General features: G+C 32.2%; 1 protein-coding gene across 1 annotated transcript; it reads left to right on the top strand.

The window, feature by feature from the left end:
- Positions 1-3,586: 3,586 nt before the first annotated feature.
- Positions 3,587-11,092, top strand: LOC18049637 (lysine histidine transporter-like 5). The gene is made up of 8 exons (XM_024189393.1): positions 3,587-3,591; positions 3,694-3,872; positions 4,294-4,677; positions 5,019-5,415; positions 5,648-5,753; positions 6,568-6,659; positions 6,794-6,862; positions 10,994-11,092. The coding sequence occupies exons 2-8, from the start codon at positions 3,820-3,822 to the stop codon at positions 11,090-11,092; spliced, it is 1,200 nt and encodes a 399-aa protein (XP_024045161.1). The 5' UTR covers positions 3,587-3,591; positions 3,694-3,819.
- The last annotated feature ends 5,147 nt before the right edge of the window (positions 11,093-16,239 follow it).

Genomic DNA, 16,239 nt, shown 5'->3' with positions numbered 1-16,239 from the left:
CAATATGTAATTAAATTTTGTGTTTTTTTTATGTTTCTTTGAGTGTAAAAGGCACTAAATATAACGAGACTTCCAAAAAAAAAAAAAATTCACCTCAAGTCCCTAATACTTTAGAGCCGCCTCGAGTGGTGGTGACCATTAGAGTCTTGCTTAATGAAATTGAGATTGGGGGCGGCATAGAAATTTGGTGCACTATCAGACAACTGAAAGGAATAGATTACGTGGCAAAAGCAAAGAAGAAGAAAGAAGGTATTTTCATTCCAAGAGGGGTAAAGTTAGTAAAGTACCTGTGTGCTACCAGATTTCAAAAGTAGGAGCTGGAATCGATAATGTCAGAGACATTGGGTGCATTTGAGATTGATGTTGGATAACTGTAACTTAAAAAGTATAATATTAAAATATTTGATAAATATTAAATACTGTAGTTTGGAAGATGTGTTAATATAATTTTTCACTTGTATGATGAAAAATTTATTATATTTTAAATAATTTTATTAAAATTATTATTTAAAACTTATACTTACTACATATTATTAATTTTTGTTTCATAATTATAATTTTTTCATCACAACAATTATAACGTAAGAGTTAAAACACTTTCATTCCAAACGAGATCATTACATGCCAGCTGCAGTCTGGCTCAAAATTCAAATTACAGAAGATTTAATTCAAATAATATGGGCCGAATTAGCCCTCGTATAGGTTAAAGACTTGAGGGAAAGAAAGTGGTGTCTCCGCAGAATTATATTGGGCCATCCAATTATGGTGCCACAGAACCCAAATTAGTCATTGTTAAAGGATTTAGCCCAAGACATTCAATTAATGCCCAAATGAGCTCATAAGGATCAAACAAAGTCTAAGTCTAGAAGGGGAGATTTAATTGGGCCTTCTTAGTAAAGAAGCACAATGACTATAAGAGAGGAAACTTGGCCTATGATAAAAATAAGAAGATGCTACTTGAAAGTGAGAAGAATACAGATTCTAGGGCTTCAGATCCCAGTCCTAATTCCGATGGCATTGACAAATGACAAGCATAACACAAATTTCAGACAACTTCAGAGGTAGAAAGGTAACGGAAGTTTGAAAGGCACTTGGGTCTCAGAGAAGTTGAGATGAAGATGGGTGCTGCGATTGTGAATCTTTGTTGTTCCAGAATCAAACAAGAGGGACAAACACTAGTAGGGACTAGGGATGATGAAAGTGAAGAGGTTGACTACAGCACTAGTGATTCAAAGGGCAAAACCAGGCGTGAGCTTTTGGAAACAGAAGAGCTTCGAACTAAATCTTTTTTTAACTAAAGCACATGAGCAACGGGTAGTACGCGACAATGTTGTTAAGTCTCCTCTCAGTCAATACAAAAGGAGAGGAAATTGTAAGCAACCCGGTAGTACTAGTAAAGAGGCTGTGCTTGGTGAGAGAAATAATGGAGAGAAGTGTGATGCAATGAAAGCCTTTTTAGCGGAGATGAACTTAGCTTTGGTACCTATGTCTAGTATAAACGAAAATGGGAGATTGGGTAAGTTGAATTGATGAGGATCTTAAGCTGGAACATTAGAGGCTTTGGGGATAAGAAAAAAACGTACTATGTCAAAGATGTCATTATCAAGTCAGATGCTGACATTATAATTTTGCTAGAAACAAAGAAGAAATAGGTTAACAGAAAGCTCTTGAGTACTTCTTGGGGTAGCTGCTTTAAAAGCTGGTTGTTTTTCTCTTCTGTGGGAAGAGCAGAAGGAATTCCTTTAGCTTGGAACATGAGAAGGGTTATGGTTCTTCAGTGAGAATTTTCTATTTCCATCAAAATTCAGCTTCTTTCTGGAAACGATTGTTTACTAACAGGAGTTTATCTCCTAATCAATCAAGAGAAAGGAAAAGGTTTTCGGAGGAGCTTGCTAGGTTGTTTAGTTTGTGTAGTCCAAATTGGCGTATAGGTAGCGATCTTAATGTAGTCAGGTTTTCGTCTGAAAAATCTAATGAAGGAAGAGTTACTAGAAGCATGAGGGATTTTAACTACTTCATTAGAGAGACGTCTCTTAAGGACCTGACACTATATGGAGCTGATTTTACCTGGTCAAATTTGTAAAGTCAATCCACTGTGCTGCAGATTAGACATACTTTTTTTTTGGGTCGGCTGGGTGGAGCTAGCATGTTGTATTGATCAAACTGTTTTTCTTAGAACTACTTCTGATCAATATTGCCTCATTGTTTTAGACTTTAATGCTATAAAATGGGGACATGTTCCTTTTAAATTTGAAAAAATGTGACTACAACATCATCAATTTAAGCAATGCATAGAAGATTTATTGGTGGAGTAGGATGCATTGTATTGGTTATGAAGAATATAAATTCAAGACCGAACTAAGGAAGGTTAAGAAGAAGTTGAAGAACTGGAATAAGGTTGTTTTTGGCAATGTGAAGGAAGAAAAGAAATTGATCAAAGGTCGAATCATCGAAATTGAAAAAGGGGAACAAGCAGGGCTGATGTCTGAGACTTTATTTAATAAAAGAAAGCAAATAAAATTTAGGGTGCAGGAAATGATCTTTAAGAAGGAGATAATGTAGAGGCAAAAGGCTAAGGCTACTTGGGCAAAGGATGGGGATGGCAATACCAAAATGTTTCATAAAATATTAAATGAGAAGAGAAACAAGAACATAATCAAAGATAAAAACATCAGCGAGAGATAAAATTGAGGAAAATAGTAAAATTAAAGTGGAAATTTTAAATTATTTTTCCAATTTGTACTTAAGTGGAGAAGAATTAAGATCAAAAGTGATGGGACCTTAAAGTTGTGCAAAAAGGCTAACATTTTGTGAGTCATTGCAGGTTCTTGTCACTCTGTTTTTATGGAGAATTCCTATGCTTTTGGTAAATGAAAAAAGGCCAAAGCTCTTTGTATTTATGCTATGGCGCGCAGCTCTGCTTTGGGTATATGGAAGGAAAGAAATCTTCTTATTTTTTAAGGGAAAAATGCACATAATATTAAAGAATTATGGGATAGAATCCGTCTTCTGTCTTCGCTTTGGGCTTCAGTTTTCAAGGAGTTCTAAGATTCATCTTTTTTCTTCATTAATCTAAATTGGGGAAGTGTTTTGAGATAGATGTCTGGGTTGGTCTAGTATTGTAGGGGGGATTGGCATACTTCGTATAACACAGAAAAGTTTTCATTATTTTGCCTTCTCAACGGACAGCCGGTCCACTTCTTGTAACAATTCTTTATCATTAATATAATTTACTTTGAAAAAAAATTACGTGGCTCTCAATAAATACTTTCCTAGCATTTTTAAAATATGGCTCCTACAAATCCTTACTCTACAATTTTTGGATTATATAGGTCATAGATATAAAATTATCCGAATTTCCTTTATTTTCGGATAATATAGTTGCAATGTTCACTATTCACTTCAGATTCATGTCTTCGATTTATTTTTACTGTGGCTGAGATTTCAATGACCAATTCAAGACTCAGCAGATTATTAGGATCTCTGGACAAAAGATATGGTTCTCAGGCTTCCTCTATTTGAGCCTTAGCAGAATCAAACAAAAAAAGTTATTTCAGACTCTGCAACACAAGAGAGGCTACCATGGTTAATGTAAGTTCTTTTTTGTTTCTCATTCTCAGTTTCAGGAACTAGTGTTTTTAGTCTTTCCATGAGAATGAATATTATTTGATGAAAGCATTCTTTTGTTCTCAGCAAAATATTGAGAGTGGAGCCCTGGGAATTGAGCAAACACAAGGAAAAGATCTGAATGACTGGCTTCCCATTACAGCTTCTAGAAAAGCAAAATGGTGGTACTCAGCTTTTCACAATGTAACTGCAATGGTGGGGGCTGGAGTTCTAGGCTTACCTTTCGCTTTTTCTCAACTCGGCTGGTATTATATTTATCCAGTGCAGATGTTTGCACATTATGAGAAACTATGGATTTGACAATATTGTATAGGTGTTAAACAACATCATACAAGGTCAAATAACATTTTCATAACGTGCAAACATTGCACTTGAGAATTTGATCTTTTTTTAATTTAGAAAAAAAATTAGTGGATCAGGTGCATCACCTCAGTACGAGAAGTGAGAAGTTGTAGGACCCATTAAATTAAGAATAATGTTTTTACTAGTCTCTCCATGCGAGCCACTAAATCTGCTAAAAGGCAGATTCTGATTGTTTGAACTTATTACCCTAGTGTGCTATGGTAGTATGCTAAGTTAGTGGGATCACCCCACGTCAGTCTTTCTCCTGCATTCGAGTTCCAAAGTGCTTTCCAAACTAATATCACTTTTTTAAATTTTTTCCAGGGGGGCAGGGTTCGCTGCAATATTCGGTTCATGGGCAATCACATTCTATTCACTATGGCAACTTGTTGAATTGCATGAAGTTGTGCCCGGAAAGAGATTTGATCGATACCCAGAATTGGGAGAACATTGTTTTGGCCCAAGATTTGGATATTGGTTTGTGATGCCGCAACAAATGCTTGTTCAAATTGCAACAGACATAGTTTACATGGTCACCGGAGGAAAATCATTGATGAAATTTGTGGAGCTGCTTGATCACAATGTTGAAAACGTTAGATTAACATATTTTATTCTCATCTTTGCTTGTCTGCATCTTGTGCTTTCTCAAACTCCCAATTTCAATTCATTGAAAGGGGTTTCCTTACTGGCTGCTGTAATGTCTATCTGGTAATTACATTTTGGCCTTCAATTTTTTCATACAAGTTATGTATTTTTTCCCCATAAAATGAAATAAACAAATAAAGGGGTAATTATCAAAGTTTCCTCAAGCTGTTTCAATAAAATAATCATTCTTCCTCATCGTCTTTAACAAGATTCCATTACCTTTCGATTTTTTTATCTCTTATTATTTTATTCTTAGACCAGACTTATTAGAGAACTGATAATAAAAAGTTAGGCTTAATTTCAACAGACAATACAGAGTTTTTCAATTCTTTTTTAATAAATAAGTATACACTTAACATAATATCATTAGATGGTTGTGCTAAATTTCTTCTTCGTCGTTACAGCTATTCGATGGTTGCTTTTATAACATCAATAAAGAAAGGAATTCATCACCGTCCTGAAAGCTACGGAGTCCGGTCTCATACGGAGGTCGGAAAAGCTTTCGATTTCCTAAACGGACTGGGAACAGTCGCATTTGCATTTGCAGGACACAGCGTTGTGCTCGAAATTCAAGCCACAATCCCATCAACCCCAGAAGTCCCTTCAAAAAAACCAATGTGGAAAGGAGTTGTTGTTGCTTATGTGATTGTTGCATTTTGCTACCTCTCTGTTGGCATTTCTGGCTACTGGGCTTTCGGTCAATACGTGGAAGATGACGTTCTCATTTCTTTGAGAAAACCTGCCTGGCTTATTGCCATTGCAAATTTCATGGTTTTTTTTCACGTTGTAGGAAGTTACCAGGTATGTTTTCGGCTCTTTTGATTTTTATTTCTGTTTTTACTTTTTTTTCGTTCGTTATAGTTGATAAGGTTCATTATGTCTCCCGCTTGGCTAGATTTTTTAATTGATTTTACTTTTTGAATATAAGAACTTTGCTAAGTCGAGATCATCTGAAAAAGAATAAAAATAATATTTTTGAAATCACTGCACATTGAATAATTGTACATGTTTTTTTTTTCCCACCGATTCTTAGGTTTTTGCAATGCCAGTGTTCGACATGATTGAATCATATTTGGTACAACACATGCGCTTTACACCTGGACTACTTCTTCGTTTAGTTGCTCGTAGTTCATATGTTGGTAAGTTTAGACATTAAATAGAAAAATCTCTACTATTTTCGGATTCTAATTCATTTCTTGTATTAGATGCATCGATTAAGAAAGTCTACACAAACTCTTATTTTCTAATAACTCTTTGTACCGAAAAATCTTATTATGAACTCTGCAGAACTGTACTGCATTTCTGTAGAAGAGGTTGGCTCTGCGCAAGGCAAATCTATGTTGTGGCCTGGAGGATCTTTAGACCCTAGGTTGGAAAAACTTTCAGGAAAAAGAAGGGACTTAATTGAGATTGATTCAATTTCTTTGAAAATTTTATATCGTTAACCTCCTCAAATTTCTATTTTTTATTTTTATTTTAAATCCAAATTCCGTGGCTCTCAAAGTCTATGTACTCTAAAACATCGACGCATTTTGCATGTACTTATTATTTTTGAGAAATTTTACAAGCTTAGACAGTTATCTGTTGAAAAAAGTCTTTAATAAAGAACATATTACATCAACTAATATAGGTAAATTTTGGATTATTCCTCCCTTGTGAACTTACTATCTCTACTATCTTCAACTCACTTCTCTCACTTTTGAAAAACTCAAGTCACCTTCTATTTTGTTCAAAAGATAAGAAAACAAATGTGAGTGGGTTGATGAATTTTTTTTTTCTTGTCTTCTTAACAAAATTGGGGTTAAGTTGTAGTTAAAAAAAAAAAAAAATAATTTGAAGATAGTCATCATCATGATAAGATTATCCGAAATTAACCCCATATAATATATATGTATACACTTTTTAACATTGTAAGTGCTTATTTAGTTATTTATTTTATGGATATGGTGACAGCTATAACAGGATTTATTGCAATGTTGCTACCATTTTTTGGAGGGTTGCTAGGGTTCTTTGGAGGACTTGTTTTTTCATCGACATCATACTTTGTAAGTGATAAACCAATTCGATTTCATAATCTTGGTGTGTGTGTGTGTGTGTGTGTGTATATAGAGAGGGAGAGAGATACATACAGCTACTTATAGGTTATAACCAAATAATTAATGGATGTATTGGATGTCAGCTTCCTTGCAGTATGTGGCTTATCGTTAAAAAGCCCAGATGGTGGAGCTTTCATTGGTTTGCATGTTGGGTAAGTTCGCCTTCTTCCTTTTATTTATTTATTTTGTATTTTCTTAAATTTTATTTACCACAAAACCTGCCAAAACTTATATTTAACCCACCTTCCTTAAGTTTACAATAAGCCAATAAGCAAATAAATTAATAAGCACAATATGATTCTCACTATCATATGAGTAATGATATATGTGCGCGTGCGGCCTAAAATCGGCCCCAAGGAAGCCCCAAAAGTGTAATTATCAATTTTTTTGTTCTTTTTAAATCGATACTTACTCCTTTTTGAGTCCGTACGAGGCTTATTTTCCGGTAAATATCATCTTTAAAGTAAAGTCTTTCCTATGCTACCACCAAAATCTGATCGGCCAAACATATTCATTGCCGATTTGATCACTTATACTTTTGACAATTCTCTCCGATTAATTCCTTTAAATTTTCTAAGATACATCTCCCTTCATTGAAAATTTTAAGGATCTCACTCTCAGTCAAACATATTCCAAAACCTTATTTCACATTCGCTCAGCTCTAATTGGCAGGTTGAGTATTAGGATTGAAAATCTTTTAGTTTAATTTTTTCTCTCACATGTCTCAAAGAAATTTAGAATGAAAATGCAGTTCAGTTGAGTATTGGAGTTGCAGATATTGAAAGTGGCATCGAGGAGTGAGAGACAAATATTTTGTTCAAGGAAGAAAGAGAAAAAAAATGGCAAAATAATTGCAATAAAAAATAATAATAGTAATAAAACGATGCCACATGATTGTTAAGTGGCACAAAATAATTCCCCAACACCACCATGTCAGTAAGTGACCTGATAGTGTTGACACTAGGAAGACTTTTTTCTAACTTTCTTACACAATTTTTATTTAAGAAAAGTGATAAATGAACAAGACGGTGACAGAACAGTCGCTAATCCTATGCAGGGTTATAATTTTATATAAAAAGTGCATAAATCCACATATATTTTTTTTTTCCCGCTGTGCTGTCTTTCTGTCCAAACAAGAGTGCTTTTTATTAAAATTATTATTCCATAAATGCCCATCGCTGGAGATCCTTATTGATGCTCATATGAAAATGTAAGTGACGCAACCTATCATCTAATTCCCTCATTGCGAATTTGAACGGATCAGCAATTCTAGTTGGATCAAATCCAATGTTAGAATACAGTTTTTCCACAATAGCTGAACCGTCCAATCCAGTGGAAGAAGCTATACAGGCATCTTCAGAGCATTCTGAAAAACCTGAATAGCAAACTTTCCTGCAGGACTGGAAGCTGTCTCGCGCAGCTTGTCCAGCTGCTTCGAAATCTTCTGCAGCTCCTGGTTGTTTCAGTACCTTGTCCATTTCTACACACATGGCTCTCATAAAAACGGACCCATATTTAGAGCCACCTAGCCTCCCATTACATGTTGGGTTTCTAAAAACTGAGGAGTTCTAATATACATTAGAAATAATACAACCAACTAATACATGTATGGTATGTGTAATTAAATTAGTATAATATCACTTACATGACGGTTTTTCAAAATAAATACACATATATCATAATATCATTTGTTTATTGTATGACTGACATAACACTTCTTATGTATTTTAGAATTTCTCAACATCCTGTACAAAGTTTGCACACCACCACAAGGCACAAAATTACTTTTTTTCTTCCACAGATGACAATACTTGCAACTTGGCATGAGTTTGACTTTGTGAGGGATTTTTCGGAACCCAAATTTCTAAACAATGCTGAACATGGGGATTTTGAGGATCTCCGAATAGAGCTAGATATAGAAGGTTCAAAACTAACCTACTTCTTTATCTTTTCTTAGTTTTAGACGGTGGTTTAGGGTAGTTGAGTAATTTATCATTTATACCTAACCATAAGTATGATGGACAAGGAGTTAGTGTTAAGTTTTTGCTAAATCAAATGTTGTTAGGTAAGAGAAATAAAAAAATAAAAAATAAATTTAGATTATTGATTTTTTACTCAGTAAAAAAGTTAGCTCGGCGTTGAAAAGTAATCCAAGTATGATATATCATCGGACTTGAAGCTCAATGTTGGGCTGGTTCTTGAGTATATCATATTAAGTCCCCACGAGGCTTTTTCTCCTTTTTCATGGAATAAATAGTAGTTTAGGGGGTTGACTTATTCCAAATGTTACTAATGGGAGATTGGAGCTAGTCGAAGGCTATACTATATAATATTTGTATTTGGAGCTCTAATATACCTCATATTATAATATACATGTATAATATTATAACTATTCTAAAAGAACGTAAGTAACAATAAGTTGAGTGGTATCCCGAAGCTAGCCTACTTTATCTTTTCTCGGTTTGAGAGGCAGATTAGAGTTAGGTGAGTAACTTTTTTTGCGGTTTAGTCATTGTATTTTTTAAAATACCTCAAAATATCACTGATGTTAAATTATTAACACTCTTTAGAATTACTTTTTATTTTTTTTGGCTTGTTTTTACAATATTATCTTCTTACAACAATATTTTTTTTTCTTGGAACACTTTGCTGAGGAGTTAATATATTAATTTTTTTTAATTAATGTCCAAAAAAATTATTAATTTAATTTTTTTACAATATCATTTTTTGGACATACGTGAGCTTCCACAAAAATTAATATATACTTTTTATTTTTATTTTATTTTTTTGGGGGTTGAATTGTTTATTTAATTTTTTCTTTATTAATGTCCAAGAAAAAGGAAACATTATTGTAAGAGCATAATATTATAAAAGTAAGGCAAAAAAAATAAAAAGTAATGGCAGAGAATTAATAGTTTAACGCCATGGATGTTTTGAGGTAGTTTTAAAATTACAAGTACTAAACGAGTACCAACCTTATAGGGATTAAGCGAGCTTTTATCCTTTATTATTTATGCCTAACATTTGGATCAATATTAATTATTTATAATTCTTATCTAATAACTTGCAATTGAATATTTCTAAACAAAAATTAGATCAACTTTAAATTAAATTGTTCTTACACATAAGTATATTATTTGACTTTAAATAATTTACACATCCGTACTCTATTACACTTATTATACAATTCTATAATTTAGTAACACAATAGAAGGCACATCACTATATAAGACTCAGTTTGGTATAACTTTTCAAATAAAACTTATTTAAATAAAATTTTTGTTAGTAGAGCTTACAAGTAGAGCTTTCGCGAGAAAGATTTTAGTTATTTAGTTGTCAATTAGAGCTTTTATTAAAAAGTGTAAAATTACTTTAATAAGCAAGTTTCTTTAAAGTTGTGTTATGAAATAAATGAAATAAGATTGTCAAATAAGTAAAAGATATTTTAAATATTTTAACATTTTAAAAAGGACTTTTCAAGCTCTACTTCAAAGAATCCAAAATTTGAGCTTTAGTAGAGGCAAAATAATTTATTTAATCTTAAAAGAAAAACAATCAAACAATAACAAAAATCTAAAAAATATTTATGAGATTAAATAAGTACTTATATATATTTGTTAGATAAACCATTCTAGCAGTCATGGAGTATAGTATTATTCTTTTGGACAAATTATCAAAGCATGTCATGTTATTTGGTTAAATTAATATATTTCTCTCATGTTTCAAATTCATATAAAAAAAATAAAGCTGTTAAAAATATTCTATCAACTTTCCTTTTTTTATGCTTTTTACTACGTAAAAATCAGACTTAGGATTGATTTTTAATTGATAATTATTGAGTTTTGTCCAGGTAGTTAGCAGAAATTATTTAATAACTTTTATTTTTTGGTAGCCATAAGTCTGACTCTAGTAAAATAATGATAAACAAAAACGTTGATAGTTAGCAAAAGAATTTGAATGAAAGGAGGATTTTGATGAATCTTGGATCATGAGGAAAAATTGATTAATTTTAACAAACAACAGGAGAGTTTTAAACATTATCCTATTCCTTCTAATAACTCGATGTTGAGTTGAAATTATTCTACGTTTAGCTTGCTATTTTTATTGGACGTTCTTTTATAAGATAGTTTATATATGATTTCATTTTCACTCTTTGATGCCCATATAAATATATCATTAACTTGTCTATGTTTAAAATAGAAATTAAAAAAAAAAAAGATTTCTATCATCATCAGGGTCGGGAGAGCTATTCTTGAACTTCATTTCTTGTGTTTTGATTGCAGATTTCTATCATCGTCGGGGTTGGGATAGCTATTCTAGCACCTATTGGAGGAATGAGACAAATTATCATATCATCAAAATCCTACAAAATGTTCTCATAAAAATTTCAATTCTTAGTTTTTTTTTTCTCTCTTTAAGTGAGAAGGAATTGGATATATTTTTTGTAGTGAATTGTTTATAACTGAATTATTTATTTAGAATTTTCCTTACAACTATTAATCAACAAAAAAAGAAAAAAATGTCCTAGGCACATATGTACATGACAAAGATCAATGATTGTAGAATGAAGGATAATTTCGGAATGTTGAAAAATAGAGGTGATTTTCAAATACCAAAACCTCCACACAACATATTTTGTTATGAAATATTAGAGTTTAATATGCTTGTTTGGATTGAAAGAAAATGAGAAAGAAAACAAGAGAGAAATCTGAAAGAATTTAGAATTGATTAAATGGAGCCGAATGAATAAAAATACAATCTAAGTTTTTTACTCAACTCAATTTATACTCGCTCACAAGCAGCAAGCTATTAACTAACTTTTACAATAATAGAATTACTAAGAGTTGATTCTTTTAACCAATTACAATAAGCTAGCTGGCTTGTCATAACAACTTAACACATCAACATATACTTTGCTTATTCATAAAGCCAGCTCATGAGTTCATCAGCATGCACCAATTCATCAACACTCATCAGCGCACACACAGCACCAGATCAGCTTATCATCTAACATTCCCCCTCAAGCTCAGCCTAAGGTAATGAGGTTGAGCTTGGTACACAATGAACGAAAAGGGTGATAAGATAAGGCTTTGGTCATAATATCAGTAACATTGTCTGAGCTAGGAACATAACGGACTTGAAAACTTTGAGTAGCTACCTTTTCTTGTAAGAAATGAACATCAAGCTCAATGTGCTTGGTACGAGAGTGAAACTTTGGATTACTTGCTAAGGCAGTTGCGCTTTGATTATCACACCAAAGAATAGGTGTGGAAGTAAGAGTGACACCAAGCCCTGTCAACGAAGATCTGATCCAAAGAAAAGAATCTCATAAGCAGCCATGGCCAAGGCTCGGTACTCTGATTCTGTGCTCGACCTAAGGACTATAGCCTGCTTCTTGGAGCACCATATACCAAATTTTTGGACAAAGATAGACACTATAACCAGCTATAGGCCATTAATCATCTCGATCGCTCACCTAGTTAGCATCACTAAAGTAATTACTGTCCAAAAGATCATGACTAGAAAATTATAAACCCATGTGTAATGTACCCTTAAGATATCTGAAGAATCTCTTGCAAGCTTCGCAGTGATTAACAGTAGGAGCAGCCAAAAATTGACTGAGATTATTCATTGGAAATGCTATTTCAATTCTGGTCAAAGTGGCATATTATAAAGCGCCAATAGAGCTTTGACAAAGCGTTATATCAGCAAAAGATTCACTGTCTGCTTTATTAGGAGGAATAACAGCTGCCATTGGAGTGGAACAGGGAGTGCAGCCCTGCATTTGAAAGATGCAAGCCATCAATATTTTTGATAATCTAAAGACCCAGAAAATATCTTAATTCTCCAAGGTCTTTAAGTGCAAAAGTGGACTACATATTTGTGATAACTTGCTGTATTAGATTGGAATTGGAACCTGTCACAATTATGTCATCAACAAAGACAACAAGAAGTAAAAGAGATAATGAACGCTTTTGAATAAGAGAGATATATCTGATCATGAGTTGTGAAAACCCCAATGATGTGTCAGCACCATTTTTAACCTGTTAAACCAGGCTCTAGAACCTGTTTAAGAATCTAAAGAGCCTTTTGAAGTTTACAAACATGAGTAGGCTTGGACTGATCTACAAAGCCCTCTGGTTGTTGCATGTAGACGTCCTCAATTAGATAGCCATGAAGAAAGTTGTTGATGTTAACTTGCCTTAGTGACCAATTATTCATGATAGTTAAGGTAAGAATAACTTTGATGGTAAAGGCCTTAACAACAGGGCTAAATGTCTCATTGTAGTCAACCCCCTGAGTTTGATGAAATCCTTTAGCTACTAACCTTAGTTTGTATCTAGAAATTCTGCCATAAGGACTGTATTTAATCTTATATGCGCATTTGTTGCCTATTGCTCAAGCTGAACTTGGAGGTTTAATTCTTGTTGTCAATTAAGGTCCGATAATCTTCTTTCACGGCTTGAAACCAGACTGGATTTTTCAATTCAGCTGATACTGAAGATGGCTCTGAAGGTTTCGATGTACAGTTCACCATGTAGGCTGGTTTAGGTTTTAATATCCCTGCTTTGGATCTAGTGACCATGAAATGGCCATGAATAGGTTGAGGAGAATGAGTTAATTGGTGGGATTGGATGTCTAGTGATAGATGTTGAGGTTGTGAGGATTGTCTTTTTGGTAATGTTTGGATATTTGGTGAAAATGAGGTAGATAGAGCTGGATTAGAGGCTAAATCATTTGCTCAAGCAGAGGATGAAAAGGGTGATATATCAAGTTGTGCTCCAGTCTGTTGAAGAGGAAAATGAACAAAAGGACTGACTGAATTATTAGAAGACTGAGATGAGCAAGAACTTGAAGGTGAAGAAAGTTGGATTCCAAACTCAAAAGGAAAAGATGATTCATCAAAAACAACATGATTATCGATATAGACCTTATCAGAAGAATGAAGGCATAGATAGTCTTTGTGCAGTGAGCTGCATCAAAAAAAGACACAGATTCCATTTCTAAAGGCAAGTTTCTAATGATTAAAAGGTCTTACATTATTGATGCTGTAGAAAAAATAATAGGAGACCCATCAAAAAAGAGAAAAGAGAAAGGTTTTAATTACAATTGAGTGGTGGTATTTCTACCCCACAAATTTTGTAAGTCTATCCTAGTAAAAAAATAATTATAAAAAATTTACTTTATTTTCAAAAAAAATTCAAATAAAGAAGAATTATGAAGAATTAATCAATTAAATCTATCTTATTTATTTTATTGTGATTAAATTTTTTTCATTAGATGTGACTAATAAGATTGCTTTAACCTAAATTTATACTAGCTATTTTACACTTAAAAGATAAAGTACCAAAAATTTACTTTAAATTCAACCTTTTTTTATTTTATACAAATGTCATTCTTTCTAAATGGGTCAATTCTACTTTATTAATATGATTATTAACCTTTAATTAAACTAACACAATGCCTTTATGAGACAATATTCATTTAAATTATTAGGTTGTGCAAATTTATGTCATTTACATGTAAAATATTAAAAATTATTAGACTTCATAAAAAAGTTTGAGTATAGGTTACAAAATTAAGTACCTAAAGTATTAGATACAATGACAAATATTACTTTAGGCAACTGAGCCATTTTATATTATAAAGTAAAATAATTATATAGAACTTATATTAAAATAACTTTAATAGTAAAATAAAAAATGAGAAAAAAATATAAGAATGATTTAATTGATTAATTATGCAAATATCTTTTTTATTTGTATTTATTAGATATAATGGTATTTATTGTGAATATTTTTGGAGGTGGGGTGGATTTAGACAAATAATGGGGTGGAAATATCCCCTCCCTTTAAAATTTAGTCAATTTCTTTGAACGTTTTATATCTTGACCCCTTAGTTTATAGAAGTTTTGCTTTAACATCCTGAAATTTTTAATTTTTTCATTTTAAATCCTAATTCCGTGCCTTTCTCAGTTTATAACTTATGTATTCCAAAACATAGACGCATTTAGCGTGTATTTATTTTTGAGAATTTTTACAAGGTTAGAGAGTCCTTTAAAGTTAAAACAAGCCTTTAATATCTACGTATAACGAGAAGATTATAAATTTGCTCCTATTAAAATTAATAACAATTACTGAAAGTAAGGGTAAAAAGGTCATTTCATCTGACACATGACATTATAGAGAAATTTGAACTCATTTGGCGTTAGAAATATAAAACTTAGATGAAAGTTAAAAGGGCTTTTAGTAAAATAATCCAAAAATATTCACATTGTAATACTTCAAAAATAAAAAATTCTAAAAAATAATAGCAAAAACAAAATAGTAGCAGTTGCAACAACAATAGGGAAGTGAGTTTCGGGGGTTAGGAATCACAATAACTAAAACAATTGAAAAAAGAGTTATGATAGACATTTTAAATTTTTTATCCTAAATTTGATTTCAAATTATGTATCATTCATTGAGTAATTGATAGCTCTTTACAAGGTTCAAGCAAATTAATTATATTATCTCACCAACCAATTGATCGATGTAACATCATTTGACATAAATTTTTTAGATAAAAAATTTGAAATGTATAACACTACTCTTGAAAAAATGATTTTTTTTCTTAAATACATACGTCAACAACAATTCTTTTTTTTTTTTTATTGTTGTCGACAACAATACTTAAAACATAGAAAAATTACCTTTTCCTTTCCTTAGTTTAATACAAATCCCTATACTTTAAAAGGAAAATATAAAATTGACTATTCATAAAAAATACCCATTTCAATTTTTTTTTTTCCCCATAACCACACATAAAGTTCTAAACTTTATGAGACCATTCACCGCTAGCATCTGGAAAATTTTTAGGCTTGTTATTTCTCCTAGATGTGTTTATCTCAAAATTCCTCAAAATACCCATTCGGCCATACCCATAACGCTTTCACTACAACATCATCGAACAACAAATAAATTAAGATAAAGTTTCCTCTTTAATTAATTGTTTGCTTCTATCCATTCTCTAACCTTGAATGGTAATGGTGTCATCTCCACATACTGTATATAAATGCTATAGCGAACACGGGCAAGGTTGGAAAAAAATTGAGAGCCGAGCTACTCAAATAGAACAAGGGGGAGCTGCCAAAAGTAAATCGAAAAATCAATCAGATTGCAATGACCGAATTATTAGTTTATTGTTCACTCGTAGCAATGCAATTAATGTAGGATAGTTATGTAAGATTAGTAAGTCATAACATAACTTACAAGTCTCTATTTAGGAATATAAATAATATACTATAGCGAAACTTGTCAAAAGAAAAAAAAATCAATCAGATTACAATGACCTAATTAGTTTATTGTTCACTCGTATCAATGCTGCAATTCATCAATTATGTATTCAAAAAATGAGAAAGCTTCAAGAAGAGACAATGCTGCAATGAAAACAAATACAGTGGGAATACAAAACAGAGGAGAAACTTCAGTCCGTCATTTTTTTTCCCATTTCTAAAATTTTCTACCTCATGAGAAATCATAAAAATTCA

The sequence above is a fragment of the Citrus clementina genome, unplaced genomic scaffold (genome assembly GCF_000493195.1).
Source record: "Citrus clementina cultivar Clemenules unplaced genomic scaffold, Citrus_clementina_v1.0 scaffold_3, whole genome shotgun sequence".
NCBI lineage: Eukaryota > Viridiplantae > Streptophyta > Magnoliopsida > Sapindales > Rutaceae > Citrus > Citrus x clementina.
The sequence above is the reverse complement of the archived record's forward strand: the minus strand, read 5'-3'. Positions and strand labels throughout refer to the sequence as shown.